At 34.7% G+C, this 17926-nt stretch overlaps 1 protein-coding gene across 1 annotated transcript in view; it reads right to left on the bottom strand.

The window, feature by feature from the left end:
- Window positions 1-823: 823 nt before the first annotated feature.
- LOC107453228 (neither inactivation nor afterpotential protein G-like) overlaps window positions 824-17926 on the bottom strand; it is a gene marked incomplete in the record, with an annotated part of 34563 nt that continues 17460 nt past the window's right edge. The window contains 8 exon segments of the mRNA XM_071182824.1: window positions 824-1757; window positions 2963-3185; window positions 5406-5589; window positions 8039-8181; window positions 10660-10813; window positions 12238-12411; window positions 13599-13702; window positions 15801-15950. Coding sequence (XP_071038925.1) covers window positions 1631-1757; window positions 2963-3185; window positions 5406-5589; window positions 8039-8181; window positions 10660-10813; window positions 12238-12411; window positions 13599-13702; window positions 15801-15950 — 1259 coding nt within the window.

Here is a 17926-nt window from a genome sequence, read left to right as displayed (position 1 = left end):
TTGCAAAATATTTTTTTTCTCAATGTAATTAAAGAGTTTTGAGTTGATAGTATTTAGTATTATTATTTTCCCAATAATCACGAAGGCAAAATTATTTGACGGCACGTCTATGACCTCATTAAACAATTTTTTGGAAAAAATGGCACGTTGGTGTATAAAGGTTCGCCACCCCTGCAATAGAACATCTTACAGGTCTCAACATCATCAGTAAAAAAAATGTTTTAACTTAAAATTTTTGTTTGATAAAGTATTTGCATATTAGAACATAGAATATACAAAGATAATTTAAGATTTCAATAATTTTCCAACAAAGAACTAGCTTTTTTAAAAAATAAAAAAAGTTATTTTTTAAAAATCAGGGTTTTAGCTAGGAAAAACAAACTTTCTTTGTAACTGTCAAACAAGTAAGATAATTTTTTTCAAATTCCTACTTTGACCAACAAACTTACTTTTATTAAATACAGTTACTTGACAGTTAATTTTTATTAAATAATTGCAACTTTTTCACCCATATAAATCTAAAATTGATTAATTACATTTAATGAATGAATTAATATTTTAAAGAAAACTGTCTGAACATCAAATGTCATCCACTAGAAGTTTAAAAAAATGTATTTGATCTTGAATGGATGAATGAAAAGTACTTTATGAACCATTGAAAATTTGAACAGGATGAAGAAAAAAATAATAAAATGAACCTTTGCATTACACTCTTTAAATGCTGCACTACATGTTTTTCCTCTTTAAAAATCACTTTGAATGAATGTTTGTAGAGTGTATTAGTGAAACACAACCTGATTATGAATAGAAATGGATACAGAAACACATTAAAAAAATTTTAATGCATACAAAAAATCATTACATAATAGCAAGAGTCGTTTCTTGTCAACTTAATTGGGAGATCGCACCAAATGAACACATTTATGATACAGAAATCAGTTTAAAAAATTCGAATTATACAGTGCCTTGCCAATTTGTTAGACGCACTATAAGATTCTATGTAAATTCTATAATATCAGGTGATACCATACAGCTTTATCGTATTTATGCGACTGAAACCGGTTTGCACCTGCTTATGTTCGTGTATCAATTGGTTAAATTAGACAATATATAATGTAAATTAGACGATATATTATATAAACATAGAATATTTATTATATCAGGTATTATACTAGTATATGATAATAATTAGACCAAATTATTAGACGCACTGTAGTGCTTTAATAATTGCATGCTTTTGCACGAGTTTCTATGCAATACTTTTATATTTACACATGCATGCAATGGGTTTTTATAGAGGGGATTTTTTTAACACTTCTTATTTGTATTTATTTTCAACTTATTGTATTACAATGTTAACCAATTAATACACGAACATAAACGAGTTCAAACCGGTTTCAGCAGCGTAAAAAAAATAAATCTGTATATAGTATCACGTGATAATTAAGATTTTACATAGAATTTTACAGCTCGTCTAATAATATGGCCAGTGACTTTTAATTACGTTTAAATTCAGATGCATTTTTTTTTCTAATAAATAATCACAAATTATTTTATTTGAACTTAGTGAAATAATGATTAGGAAAAGTTAAAATGCGAGAAGAATTAATTCAGTTAGAGTAAAAAAATATCAATTGTGGACGATGAAATCGATGGCTCTCTCGGCAATCATCGTGACGGCAGCGTTAGGGTTTCCCGAAATGTGACGAGGGAGCACTGAAGCATCCACTACCCTCAGGTTCTCTACATTATGAACCCTGAAAAGGAAATGAACAAAAAGGGTTAATATTTAGGAAAACAAAATCATAAGTGAGAAAGCTGTTGGATTGCTAGACAGAAAACAGTTGAAAAGCGTTAATTTGGAAACGCTTTTCATCAAGTACATCACCCAGAATAGATAGGTCGGTACTTTATTAGAGCTGCCCAATGGGTTATTGGTGACGGTCAGGGAAACATCCCTCAGGTAGATCCGAATTCACGCCACCGCAATTTTGATCCGTTACAGAGGAAATGTTTCCTCTGCTTCGGTTGCCCGACGACCTGCGAGCGATGTCGAGTACTTTACGGTAGAACAGTTCAACGAGCACCGATACTGCAAGCTGATCAAAGTGGTCACCCACCCGCACACAGACCGCAATCAGTGATGTCTGACTTCGGTGTCTCAACGATCAGTCCACTGTAGGACGTGCTTGTAATGCAATCTCAATAGTCTCGATAAATTACTTTTAAGAGGCGACCAATAAAACACAATAACTAACTAATTACAAATAAGCGACCCATGAAAATCAGTTGAAAAAGATGGGAGGATCTTCTCTATGACGATCTCACTCAGGTCCCAATAGAACAACGAAGTCAAGCATCACTAGCTGCTGTCAGTAAGCGGGCGGGTGACCACTTTGATTAGCCTCCTTAGGGAACGAGAGTGCACCTTTTCTATCGTTTAGCGGTCGACTTCGAGGGCAGGTCGTTGAACTACCAAAGCAGGAGAACCATCCCTTCTGCAGAGGATGTCATCAGATCATCCTCAGGGATATTTCCCAGACCATCGCTGCTCTAGTGCGACGTAAATAAAGTACCTACCTATAGTTTGTCTAAAATAAGAACTCTCCCAAACATTCGTCTGGACCTGTGGCGGTGTCTATGGTAACGAGGTATGACTATTTCAAGTAAAGGTGCGGAGTCACTGTTTTGGAGTGGTTTAGGAACGAAAGAGAGGGAATCTCTTTCTTCGGTCTATTGTGTTAGCCCTAGAGCGAAGCTACCCTCCCTAAAATGCGCCATTCTTGTTTCCATAGCACCAGACGGCCTCAGACTTTGTGACGGGAGCAGTTCTTAGCTTAGACAAACTATACTTATACTCGGAATCTTTTTTACTTATTTCTAAGAGGAGGTTTACTAGTGAGGTTACGGCCAGTTGTTTGTGTTTTCACATAATAAATTTCATTTATAAGAGGTATATTACCTTAATGTGGAGTCTACTACAGACATGGAGTGATCTCCCATAGCACATGTCCCCACTGGATGGTAGGCTGTTATGGCTGATATTCTGATCCAGCACTCTAAGTAACCCTCATCGTCAAGGCTCTGTTTGTACTCTGAACAAGAGTGATAACCAGGAAGATGAAGTCTGGATCCTAAATCTCGCAAGGGTTTCGTCGAACCAAGTTTAGCCGCCATTTTGATTGCTGCAAAATATTTGATTTTTTTTGACAAGGGTGTAAGATTTTATGTGTTTATACGCACCGTATTTTTTGTAAAACAATTTATACGTAAGCTACTTGTGTCATTCTATTACCACCGTTGAACAACCGACCCAGTTTTGGACTTACGAATACTAACGCTCAACTCCGTAGCCTTGTAATTTTGAACCTAGTCCAGAAGACACTCCTGGATCAAGGATTGGGAGAAATTTGCCCTCGTGGAGGACTTTTCGATGGAACTAACCAGCATCACAGCGTTACATTGAGAGAAAAACCACGAAGCCCTCCCATGCTTAGTCTGAAGGCAAGAGGACTCTAACTCATGATCCGTCTACCACTGAGGATATTTAACGTCAGCACAAGCCAGATGTGGATTTCGCATCGACCAGCTATTGCTGGGATTTGAACTCGGTTTACCTAATTGGACAGCGAAGGCTCTATCCCTTTTATTTATTAGTGCATCTCAAGGCTTCTCTTTATTTATTAGTGTGATGTCATGGATATCCGAAATGTAATAAGCATATCAATATCCTTAAACTGAGCCGTGTTGGCTCAGGGGATAGAGCGTTCGCCTTCCAATTAAGTTAACCGGGTTCGAATTCCAGCGATGGTTGGTCGATACGAATCCCTCACCCAACTTGCACCGACCACAATGTCGACGTAAATATATCCTCAGTGGTAGACGGATCATGGGTTAGAGTCCCCTTGCCGTAAGGCTAACTATGAGAGGTGCTCGTGGTTTGCCTCTTCATGTAACGCAAATGCGGGTTAGTTCCATAAAAAAAAGTCCTCCGTGAAAGCAAATTTCTCCCAATACTTAATCCGGGAGTTTCCTTGTCTTCTAGATTGGGTTCAAAATGTCAAAGCCACGGAGTTGATCATTAGTTGTAAACCCAAAAAACTGGGTCGCCTGTTCAACGACGGTTATAAAATAAAAATAAACCAGAGGTTAAGCTCCCCAGCACGCTGTGGGGAGACAATCCCCGAATCTTGAGCAATTCGCTTGCTCCCTTGATAAGGATTACTGATAGAGTGGCAAAAAAAATCCAGATATTGCAGAGGGTATATAAGAAATTGCAACTTTGTATAATTAATCCAAATATAGCTAAAATTATTTCTTCGGCTCTTTTGAAAGTTTACGATTCTGCTGCTAGTAGTTTCGCCTAATGATGCAATAAATAAAAATTTAACTATGACATAAAATTAAACGTGGGAGTTTTTCCTCTCCATGTAATGCAAATGAGGGTTAGTTCCATCAAAAATTGCTCCACAAAGCAAATTTCTCCCAATACTCGTCTTCTGGACTAGGTTCTGAACTAGGCTTACATTGTTTAACATAGAACCTATAGTGGCTAAATTATGGATATAAAATATCGGATGCATCTGACAATTCTATATGGGGCCAATATTGGAAAAGGCCTTTTGAACCCTTATTGAGCCAAGATTCATGAATATTGGCCCAAAAAGGAGCCAAGTTATTTTGCTGTTAGAGTTGTAGGCTTACAACTTTGGGTAAATATTGGGTTGACTGTATTTTGTAATATTGGTCCCAGAAAGCAATGAATCTTTGACCAATATTAAAAAACGTTCCAGGATCAATATTTTAAAAAAAAAATTTAGACATCCCAATATATTTGTCCTCGGTTCTTAAAGAACCCACATTTAACCCAACTGGGGCCAAGATTGTCTGCGGAACGAAACTGAAATTTTGATGATTTTTCATGAATTGTTTCCTGAATATTGTTTGCCATGAGGAAATTGTTTTTCGACCAAAAGAAAGAAGAAAATACAGCCAAACCCCGAAATAGTGCACCTCCAAGGGACTGATATTTCGGTTCACTGGGAGTTCACTATATCCATACTGCAAACAATTTTAACTCTTTTTTCCCAACTGCTCCCTTATATTACTCATTATTTAAATAAATGACCCTTGAAAAGAAATACAAAAATGATTAAAAAACAATGCGTAGTAACAAAAAATTTTTTTAAACTTTTATTCTTATAACTCTTCGTCTTGCGTACAAAAAATGTAGAGGTGGAAAACTGAGAAAGAAGACGCAAGCAAGACTTCATGGTCAAAAAACAATGTATGTTTATTATTAATTGAGCATTCATAATATTTATTTTGTTTTGTTTTAGTGCTTTAATTGGATATAGTTCTTAATCCATGGTTAAAATATAATGAAAAGTGAGTTGATTATATACCTCTTTTAAGACATTTCACATCTTCTGATTGTTGAAGATAATTTGGCTCAATGATTGGAGGATCCAGGGGATGGGATGACGAAAGTGAAACGTGTCCTTTGCTGATTGGCTGTGAGCAGGAAGTCAGAATTACGAATCCTTCTTTCGAGTCATTCTTAGTATCAGGAAAAGTTTCCTCAAAATACTGAAAAGAAAAGATATGCAGGGGTGTTCCGTTATGCTTTACATACGCAATTTTAGCATCTATATTTTTCAAATTAATTAATATACAAGATGGCACATAAAAGCGGGAACTACATTAAAAGCTCTTTTTAACAATATTAGCAGATGTCATTATAAGCACAAAACTATTATTTAAAATAGCAATAACAATATTTAACCAAAATGAAACATTTACTTTGAACTTAACTTCCTTGAATTCACTTTACTTTGAACTTTACTATTTTAATTTAAAATGCATATCACGAATACAGATTGGATTGCATGTCATTGATTTTAATAGTCAAGAAAGGAAATAAGGAGGCGAGATCGTCTTTTACAATGCCCGGCTTGATTTCTAAAAATAGTGGAGAGCCGAAGCTGCAGTTAGGAAGAAGCTAAATTAGCCAGCGGTCGTCACACACATTGCTTTATAATAATTAGGGGTTAAAGTTGTAAAAAGAAAACGATAGCAAACAATTTTCGCACTTTTAATATTAAAATGAACGTACTGTAATACGTAATGAATGTTACGTAAATGAATGTACATGACTTGAAAATTTGTCGTAATAGAGGACTTCTCGTAATATACTGTGCTCGTTATATCGAGTTTTTGCTGTAATTTACGTAAATAAACACTTTTTTTTACTTAAGAAATTCACTGTATGCCACTTATGCTTTCATAATAAAATATCACTGACTGTCTACTTCAAGTAGTTTGCTGTTATTGTTGTTGGTTTTACGCCACAATAGAGCTGCACAATAGGCTATTGGCGACGGTATTGGAAACATCCCCGAGGATGCCATCTTAATTTTTATCCTCTTTAGAGGTGATGGCTGCCCTGCTTCGGTAGCCGGTCGACCGGCGAGTAAAGGCGGGCACTTTATGGTAGAACAGTTTAACGAGGGCCTATACCGCACACCCTCAGTCCCTTTGCAAGCTAACCCACTATTATAATTAGAATTGTGGATATCTTTAAGAAGCCTTTTGTTGATAAAAAAAATTAAGCAAATTATTATCTTATGCCAACCTATACTACGTTTCTGACGGCTCCATCAACAACGTTATTTATCGATATTTTTGTTTCATTTTTTTTAAAATTCAATTCCTACTATTAGTTCACATTCTCCCTATTATCTTGTTCAAATTTTCAATCATTAATAAAATACTTTTTATTCATACACTCAAGTACAAATACATTTTTTTAAATTTGTACTGGATGACACTGGATGTTAATACAGTTTTTTTTTCTAAATATTAATTCATTTATTCAATTCAATTAATTAATTTCAACTTTATATGGGAGAAAAATTTTTAATTATTTGATAAAAAGTAACTAAAATAAAAATTTTCATTGTTGACCTATGTTGGAATTGACTTAAATTTTTTTTTCAATATAGGGGAGAGTCGGGTAGCTCCGCTCACTTAAGGAGCATTGCTTATATTTCTGTATAATATTGAGTAATAATCAAAACTTTTGTATGTTTCCATTGTTTTGTCATCTAATTAAATAATGCAAAAAGAATAAACCAAAAAAAAAATAGTTTAACTTAAAAAAATAGAAATTTAAAAAAACATGTTTTTCAGCTCTTTTCAAAATGTGTCGGGTAGCCCCGCCCAGTTACAAAAATTATGTTTTTTGACTGTTTTTTCAGGTGTAAATGAAAATGACCAATGTATTGACAATAGATAAACCTCATTTATCATTTTTATCACAAAATTATTTTATTTATTACATATTTATATACTTTTAGTGAATTCTATCATTTAATAACAATCATTTAATAACAACAATATTTGTTGTTAAAAATGCATATAACATTCAAATTTGAAGCAATAAAATAATAATCTTTGCAACCGTACATTTATCGACGAAATAAAATTGGGCGGTGATACCCGACATTCATGTGAGCGGGGCTACCCGAAATCCAATTTTTTTGTAAATTTGTAATTACTCGAACAATTTTTTACATACAAACTTCTTTCTTTGTGCAAATTAAACTTAAGACTACATACTTTAATGCTGTATGTATAGAAAAAATTATTTTTTTAGTATTAAAATGAAGTTTAATCGAAACATTCAACCAATTTTTCTTAATTTCATGACTACTGTATTCAACATATTTTCAAAACTATTGTTTACCATGTTAACAGCTGCATAAATACTTGAAACTTTGAAAATAATCTTTTTTTTAATATAACAATTAATGTCCGATGGCCCATTGACTTGAAAAAATATTCTATACAAATGAAATTGACAGTGGGCAGGGGTACCTGCTGGGCGGGACTACCCGACTCTCCCCTATATTACTTATTGAACAAATTTTAAGTTTGTTTTCCTTTTTAAAACTCGTGCTTTGAAAATGATGCATACAGTAATCGAAAGAAATGTGGAGTTCCTATATTTATACTGGATGCATAAAGAAAAGCTTACGTTTTTGTCGAAATTCGACACTGCTGTAAATATTTTTTCATTAATGCTTCCGAGGTTGAAGAACATAAACAACATTTTGGAATCATTCTTAGATGCTCCCGACAATCTCACAATCGATTCCACTCCGGCATTGGACAGAGGGCCTGCAAATAAACATCTTAATAGCTTTAAATCTAATGATCGGATTTTCACTTACTTGAGTTCAATTTTAATGATTCTAACCTAATTGATTAGGGCAGATAATATTTTAAATTACGAAACCAAACATACTTGAATGATGGTTCATGTACTCTGAATAAACATATCTTTTGACTGATGAATTCTGATTTTTTACCCTTAAAATATCAAGGGGGGCAGTCGGGGAGAGGAACAATAATTTGGGTAATATCGGCCATATCTCTGGAACTTGTGAAACGAAGCAATACACACAATTATTAAACATATCCCCTCAAAAAGATAGTTCCATGTAAGATTATTTTTTATAATTATTTATTATATTTTACAATATAATTAACAAATGGTTTGATTTTTTTTAATTGTGCCCATTTCTGGCATGTAACTTTAAATAATAAAATCCAAAATTTGAAATTACTCGAATGAAAATCAGTCGAATGGTTCTCCTTGAAGATTGGCGGCAAAATTAACATTCAGTTATAAAAATTTTGTAAGTGGTACGGAACAGAATGGAAAATGGTGTTGGATTGTTTAAATAATCAGAATATGTTGTTGAATTGTTTATTAAATTGCGTGTTCTTTGATTATTTTATCATTCTATCCCTATTTGAAAGTCTGTCGAATAAAGAGACATTTTTAATTCAGAAAAAAAAGTTTTATTTTCTGATTCTGTAACTTTAAAATATGACCATGCACTAATTAATTAGCATATTTTATGGTTAGTTCCTAGAACCATTAAGATTAAAAAGTTAGAATTGAATCGAATCATTAGATCAAAAATAATTCAGATTTTTAACTCCACACTGTTTGTAATGCAATCTCAATAGTCTCGATAAATTACTTTTCGATGAAACGTTTAAGAGGCCATTGATACCGTCACTTAGCGACAAGTGAAAATCAGCTGAATATCACTAAGTGATATATTCCATACACGGATGTTTTTCTCTAATCTAACCTTGAAGAAATCTTTATCTTAAGAAAATGAGAATAAAATCTAAAAAAAAAATAATAATAATAATAATCCACTCTGCTAAAAAAAAAATAAAGGAATATTCTATAATACAATATCACGTTGTGACGAATAAATTTTAACTCTAAATATGTTTTGAAGGCAGACTAGTTTGTATTTTAGAGCAGTAACATATTTTTATTCCTGTTTTAAGGTTTGTTTCTTCAACTATGAAATCATCACTTAAAATGGGAACGAGTCCTTTGAAATGAAACAATTTTCATCAACTAGGAACGCCTAATTTGAATTATCGTGTTTTTTTTTTTATTACGAACATTTTTCTTTTTTGTTTTAAATTGTTAGAATTAGTTGAAAAACATTTCTTGAATATGCCGTGGCTTATTAGATGTAAAAATTTAAACAATTTGGACGAAAAAAGAAATTAAATGTAATTACTAAATTAGATTTATTGAGAAAAAAATTTAACTTAAACTTAAAAAGGTGAAAAGTTATTTTTAGAAGAAAAATTTTAGTAAAACAAAATGGCTACTTATTGTCAAAGAATCCCTAGCAGCAAAATAACTTGGGCCCTCATTGGACCAACATTCACGAATCTTGGCCCAATAAGGGTTCAAAGGGCCGATATTTTTCTGATATGGGCCCTATATAGAATTGTCCTATTTACCCGATACTTTACTGCCACTTTACAACCAATATCGGCCGATTATAGAATTGTCAGATTCACCAGATATTTTATGATCATTATTCAGACAATATATTCAGCCTATATAGGCCGATAGTGATACTGCATAGGACCAGTATTAAAAAATCTAGACATTCCAATATTGGTCCATCGGAGCATGTTCATATTGAACCCATATTGAGTCAATTTTAAGCCCAACTGGGGCCAAGGTATAATTGTTGTTAGGGTTAGAATGTTCATATTGGACCCATATTGAGTCAATTTTGAGCCCAACTGGAGCCAAGGTATAATTGTTGTGAGGGTTAGCATGTTCATATTGAACCTATATTGAATCAATTTTAAGCCCAACTGGGGCCAAGGTATAATTGTTGTTAGGGTTAGAATGTTCATATTGGATCCATATTGAGTCAATTTTGAGCCCAACAGCAGTCAAGGTATAATTGTTGTTAGGGTTAGCATGTTCCTATTGGATCCATATTGAGTCAATTTTGAGCCCAACTGATGGAGCCAAGGTATAATTGTTGTTAGGGTTAGCATGTTCATATTGGACCCATATTGAATCAATTTTGAGCCCAACTGGGGCTAAGGTATAATTGTTGCTAGGGTTAATTTAAAAACTGATTCTAACGAAAGCAAAGACTGAGGAAACAAAGGATGTGATAGAGGAGTGGAGCAAAAGTAGGCTATAAATAGTTTAAGGAGAAATTTTGGAATTTAGTTGCGAACTAATGTTCATGTGATTCCAGTACATAATGTTCCTTCGAATCAAACCAGAGTTATTAAACTAAAATTCACCTTTTCCCTCTTTGAGATATTTCCATACGCTGTTGAGTGATCGAACTTTAGCTGTTGTAGTGCTGACAGGAGAATCCAAGTGGAAATACAATGGTACATTCAAATGATCCATCAGATTCTGTCCCACACCAGGTAAATCAAACATCATGGAGATCTGCTCGAATAGAAAATAAGCATCAAATTTTAGAATTGAATAATCCTTACTAATCACTGTGGGGTTGGAGCTTTCGACGGTGGCTCAGGGGATTGGGTGTTCGCCTTCCAATGAGGTAAACCGGGTTTGAATTGGAGCGATAGCTGATCGATACGAATTTCACATCCGGCTTGCACCGACAGCAGTGCTGACGTAAAATATCCTCAGTGGTCGGCGGATCATGTGTTAGAGAACAATTTTATGCAAAAACTTTCAATAATTGCTACATATAAGATTTGCAGAATTAAATACTTGTCCAGCTATAGACGAGATAAAGATTTTTTGGCATATCGGTTCACTTAATAAATTAACTTAAGCAACTTTTCATTAAAATATGCACTTTTGCAGTAAATATTTAAGTTGCTGTAACGGTAGTTCATTTACGCCACACTAGAGCTGCACAATGGGCTATTGGCATAGGGAAACATCCCTGGGGATGATACGAAGACATGCCATCACATTTTTTATCCGCTGCAAGGGGGGGGGCACCCCCAGCGTTGGTATTCCGACGACCTGCAAGCAAAATCGAGCAATTTACTTTAGAACAGTTTAACGAAGACGAATATCGATTGATTCAAGTGGTCACCCACCCGTACACTGACAGCAGTCAATGATGCTTGACTTCGGTGATTTGCTGGGAACCGTGTCTTAACAATCAGTTCAATGCGGAATATTTAAGGAAGTTAAAATTTTCCTCCTCATGATTGAGCATCCATTTGTTCTATCGGAGTTACCACTTTCTCCGGCTGTCAATTTTTGAGATATTACGATATTTTATTTAATAGCCGTCGTTGAACAGCCGACCCAATTAAGGGTTTAAGAATACTAATGACTAGCTTATACCAGCCTCGCCCCCGCAACGGGCATCCGGGGACACTCCGATAGTTCGAAGTGCATGCAACAGTTCAATCACATAAGCAAACATATTCAAAATTTTTCCAATTAGAGCTTTAACAAATAGGGAGCATATCAAATACAAAATCCAGAAAACAGCGTTACTTAGAAACTTTAAGACTACTAATGTTCAACTCCGTAGCCTTGTTATTTTGAACCCAATCCAAAAGACAAGGGAACTCCTGGACCAAGTATTGAGAGAAATTTGCCTTCGTGGAGGACTTTTTGATGGAACTAACCCGCATTTGCGTTACACGGAGAGGAAAACCACGAAAAGCCACCACGGTTAGCCTGACGGCAAGGAGACTCTCACCCATGATCCGTCTACCACTGAGGATATTTTACGTCAGCACTGTGGTCGGTGCGAGCCGGGTGAGGAATTCAAATCGAGCAGATATCTCTGGGATTGAACCCGACTCACCTGAAAGGAAGGCAAGCGCTCTATCCCCTCTCTTTCAGTAAAATAACAATGAAAAAAAAGACCTCATTACATTATGCTTTTCCAAATATTTCTGAGGCCCCATGCCTGACCACATCAGAATGAGCGGCGATCCTATGACCCCTGCACTCAGTATTATTTCTTCCGTTGCTTCGATATGGAAGACCTCTCCCGAAATGGTATTGACGGCCACAACTGCTACAGCTCTCCTCTCATCCAGAACCACCTACAACAAAGCAAAAACTCCAAAAAAGGAAAATTGTGATAATTACAGTTAACATAATGACCCTCGTTGTCCGAGCAAAAACGAAAATTATTAAATTAGGTCGTTAAATCAACAACAATAAACAAAAATACCGTAAATATTAAATCATAGGTTTAATTCATAGCTAATATTAAATCATATTAATTCATAGCTAAAAAAAAAGTAAATGCTCGACCAATTTTAACAAAGAAAATGCTTTACTTTAATAAAAGATTTGAAAGATTGGTAAGAATGGAGTAGTAAACGGAAAAGTAAAAGATATTTTTGTAAAAATATGAAACGTTAATTTAAAAAAAAAACTATTTTATTACTTGAAATGCGTAACGTTTAACGCAGTTATGATGAAGAATATCAGGCGAAAATTTCAATACCTTTTTCAGCAAGTCAGTATATTAAGAAATCCTAAAATTGCAACTTGCTGCAAGTGTAATCCCCTACTCAATCTCGTATTTGTCCCAAACAGTGTTTCACATTAGTTCCATATATACTATGTCCCATTAGTCCTGTCTCAATATTAGAACCATATACTCTTAGTCGTAAACACTGTCCCAAATTAGTAGTTCCAAATGCTATTTCACATTGGCCACAAGTACTCTGTCTCATATTAATTCCATATATACTATGTCCCATTAGTCTTAAACACTGTCTCAATATCAGATCCATATACTCTTAGTCGTAAGCACTGTCCCATATTAGTAGTTCCAAATGCTATCTCACATTGGCCACAAGCACTCTCATGTTAGTACCAAATGCTATTTTACATTACTTCTAAACATTGTCTCAATATTAGATCCATATACCATCTCACGATAACTTCAAGACTTAGTCCACATATTAGTCCAGCATACTCGCATTAGTCCCAAACACTCTCTCTCATAACAGTCCGCAATTTAACTCCGTGTTCTCGCTAGTAACTTACTTAAAACAACTTGAGGTCGCTGATTAATTGAATTGTAATTGATTCACTTATTATAACTGAGATTCGCATTACAACGCGTTTTTGTGGAGTCACATGAAAAACTGTATTACACGCAAAGTATACCAAAACATTAAGTACATGCATCTAAGTTTCTCTTTACTATTTGTTAAAAGTGTAATTCTCATTCCTTTTAGACAACATTTAAGGACCGAATATAAATTTGAATTACCTTTATAATCAAAGTATTCGTCAGAAGACGAATATTCGACGAGGAAATGACAGGCCTTAAATAAGCATCATAAGAGGAGACTCGCCAACCACGCCAAATATTACCTGTAATAAATTTCTTAAATAGTTTTGTTTGACTCAATACTTGTACATAAAAATTTACAGTATGGCTGCAGGTGTAATCGGCATCCAATTTAACATAAACACTTTATACCTATTAAAACTGCACCAATTACAGTGATGGCAATAGTGCCTACAACCAAAATTAAGCATCATTGGTGTCAATAGTAATATGGTACCTTTTTACGCTTCCCCATGATAATTTTGTATCTTGGTTCTTAGGTTATTTTTATTTGAATTAGTAGATATAACCAAAATTAATTAAGCCTCATTGACGTCAATAACAGATTTTTTACGCTTTCATAAAGATTTAATGACATTTCTCCATTAGTTTTGCTATTTAGAACAAAACTTTTTTTATTTTATTTCAATTAGATATCTGCAAGTGATTGGCTGTCGAAACGTGGCATCTGTTTATGTTAGCAACTGTTCTTGCTATTCTATTTCGGGTAAGTCAAGCCCGCCAAGTATCAATTCTCTTTGACACATTCTATATTCCATCAGAAAGATTCTCTATTCTTACACTATATATTTCCTATTCAACTCAAAGATAGGCATGAATCCATATAGAACATAAACTAATTATGCTTCGCAGTTGCCAGGTACACAAAACAAAAATCGGTTACAATAAAATACATGAACAAATAATAAATCTAAGTACAGTAAAAGAGGTAGACGAGGAAGAATTATATTTCAACTAATTGGATGTGTGATACAGCTCTATATTTAATTAACTTCACGTTAATTAACATTCTAATTTATATGGAGAAACTTAGTTCAACTTTAACAAGCCTTTTTGCCTATAAACGATCAGCTGGCCATGACGCCATTGGTCACTAGTGTGGGTATCTTCTTCTTCTTCTTCTTGAAATGCAAGTACCCAATTGCCGTTGATTTTAAATTCTTTAGTTTTATAGTAACACGTTTTAAAAGCATAACAATAAACGAAATAAACACGTAGTTTCGATAACATTAGAAATGCTAATTTGGTGCCTATGCTACCACTATTCAGAGCATAACAAATAAGTATTACAGATCGTGCAATAAACAACTTTTTTGGAAATATTTGACAGAACTGCCTGTATTACATATATATATCTATATATATAAAAATCTCTTGTCACAGTTTTAGTGGTTAAACTCCTCCTAAACGGCTGGATCGATTTTGATGAAATTTTATATGTATATTCAGTAGGTATGAGAATAGGTTTATAACTAATTTTTNTTTTGGGTTTACGACTACTAATGTTCAACTCCGAAGCCTTGTAATTTTGAACCAATTCAGAAGACTAGGAAACTCCAAGTCTTCTGGAGTTTCCTAGTCTTCTGGATTGGTTCAAAATTACAAGTCCAATACAGAAGACTAGGAAACTCCTGGATCAGTACCTCCAGAGGTATTGATTTGTTATGGGAACATGGAGGACTTTGAGACTCGACAGATTTAACGTGCATCAGTCACTATTTACTACACGGGGATACTTCAGCCGACGGGGATCGAACCAAGGACCTACGCCCAGTGCCCTACCAACCAGGCTATCCCTGCCTAAACTATCTAAATTAAAACAATTGAGAAAATTTCTTTTCTTTTAATGTAATTAAAAAAAATTTCTAATTGTATGAGACGAGTTTCACAAGAGTAATTTCGCCACAAAAATGTCATTGGATACTTGCAGGTCGCGATAAAATTTTAAAGAGGCAAAATATTTTGCTGAATGAATTTCTACTGACGATGATGATTACATAATGGATTAACAATCTGAATGGTATTGTAAACTGATGGTAAATTAAATATTTTTTTACACATAAAAAATTAGCATTTCAACTTAGAACTTGTGTGTTATGTTTTGTTTTAGTTCCTTGCATTTATTCATGAAATAAAAAAAAATATGTTGATTTTTTTCTTTTTTTTTTTTCTTCAAAAAAATTGGTAAAGGAAGCTGTTAATATGGAAGTAATGATCACCGGATTGAAACTTAGAAAAAGTATTGACACTTTAATTTAGAGGTTACACACTTTAATTACTAAACTGCATCGGCACATTTAATGTGAAGGTAATGATCAACAGTTTTAGCACTTAACTCACTTTGGGAAAGCATAGCCCCGTCTTCTATATCCCCGTTCAAATCACCAATCTGTATGCCTAATCCTTGAACACCCTCCATGAATGCTTTCACCAAGGGTGAAGATCCTTCGAATTCCGTGACGTGTAGTGGACCACTTTGACCACGTTTATCTAGAGAGAAAGAAAGGCAACATTCTATTCTATCCATTCATTTTAACCACAGTAAATCTGACTATTTAGTAAGACTAGTCTATTTTCGAATATTTTTTCATGTCATAACATGTATACAACGTTTGTGCGAAAAATAATGTAACAAAGTCAACAAAAAGGCTTCTATTGACGGAACGGTTTAATACAATTTATTTTAATAACTGTCGTTGAACAGCCGACCCAATTTTTTGGGATTTACGACTTCTAATGTTCACCTCTGTAGCCTTGTAATTTTGATCCCAATCCATAAGACAAGGGATCTCCTGGATCAAGCACTGGGAGAAATTCGCGGTTGTAGAGGAATTTTTGACGGACTTTGCCAGCATTTGCGTTAGAGGGTGAGTAAAACCACGAAAACCTCCCACTGCTAGCCTGACGACAAGGGCGACTGACTAACTCAGCGGTTCTTAACCCATGGGTCGCGACCCAAAATTGGGTCGCGAAGCATATTTCTTGCGTCGCGCTGAGTCAAAAAAGTTAGTAATACACCAAATAATAAGTAATACCAACACCTCCTAGAAGAAGTCATTGTGGCTTACTCAGCCTAGGCTTAATGAGGTACCTGGGTAATTCTATACCCTTAATCCTCGTTCATAATAATTAAAAAAGGCACATGACTCAAAATTAGTTTAGCATATCAAGGTGCAAAATTAATATAAGAATAAAAGATACTTAGTAGTTAATGCTTAAAATAAGAAAGTAAAAAAGAATTAACATAAGGGCCCTCTCTAAGAGGTAGAAAAATAGTTCCACAGAAGTGGCGCTGTTTAAGTCAAGGAATAAGTTAAAATGTCAATTATTTTCAAAAAGTTATAAATATATTTTAATTTGGTCAATAAAAATTATTAAAAACACTTGATTATTAATTAAATTTTCCTTGGATCGAAAAGTACTTTTGTTTATCTTTATTATTAAAAAAAAATAAATAAAACATTTGTAAGTTAAAAAAAATCATCATCGTAGGATTAAGGATTTTTTAAAAATACGATCTAAAATAAAGCAATGAAAAAACTTTGATTTTTTTTGGGTCGCGACATGAACATATTTCTCAAAATTGGGTCGCGGCTTTAAAAGGTTAAGAACCACTGCTCTAACCTATGATCCGTCTACCGCTGAGGGTATTTCACATCAGCACTGTAGTCGGATGAAGCCAGATGAAAAATTCGTATCGACCAGTCACAGCTGGTATTCGAACCCATTGGAAGGTGAACGCTGTATCCCCTAAGCCCTCACGGCTCTGGTACAATACATTTTATTTCATAACCGTCGTTGCAAAGCCGACCCAATTTTTGGGTTTACGACTACTAATGTTCAACTACGTAGCCTTTTAATTTTGAACCCAATTCAGAAGACAAGAAGAGTTTTGGAGATAGTAATGAGCGAAATTTGTCTTCTTAGTGGAATTTTAATGGAAGTAATCCGCATTTGCGTTATATGGTGATGAAAACCACGAAACCACCCACGGTCCACCCACGAAACCACATTAGTCTGGCGGCAAGGGAACTCTAACCCACGATTTCTGAGTATATTTTACATCAGCACTGTGGTCGGTGTGAGTCGGGGGTGAAATTTGTATCGACTAGCCCTCGCTGTGATTCGAACCCGGTTCACCCGGATCCCTCTATCCCCTGAGCCATCACGGCTCTGGTACAATACATTAAAAAGTTTTAAAATAGGCTCATGTTGAGACAAACATCCGGGAAGATTTTTGCCAGAAAAAGCGAAATTTTTGTTAGAGTCTCCTTGCTGTCAGGCTAACCGTGGGCTCTTTCCGTGGTTTTCCTCTCCGTGTAACGCAAATGCGGGTTAGTTCGATCAAAAAGTCCCCCACGAAGGCAAATCTCTCCCAATATTTGATCCAGAAGTTCCCTTGTCTTCTGGATTGAATTCAAAATTACAAGGCTATGGAGTTGAACATTAGTAGTCATAGACCCAAA

This window comes from Parasteatoda tepidariorum, chromosome 6 (genome assembly GCF_043381705.1).
Source record: "Parasteatoda tepidariorum isolate YZ-2023 chromosome 6, CAS_Ptep_4.0, whole genome shotgun sequence".
Taxonomy (NCBI): domain Eukaryota; kingdom Metazoa; phylum Arthropoda; class Arachnida; order Araneae; family Theridiidae; genus Parasteatoda; species Parasteatoda tepidariorum.
The sequence above is the reverse complement of the archived record's forward strand: the minus strand, read 5'-3'. Positions and strand labels throughout refer to the sequence as shown.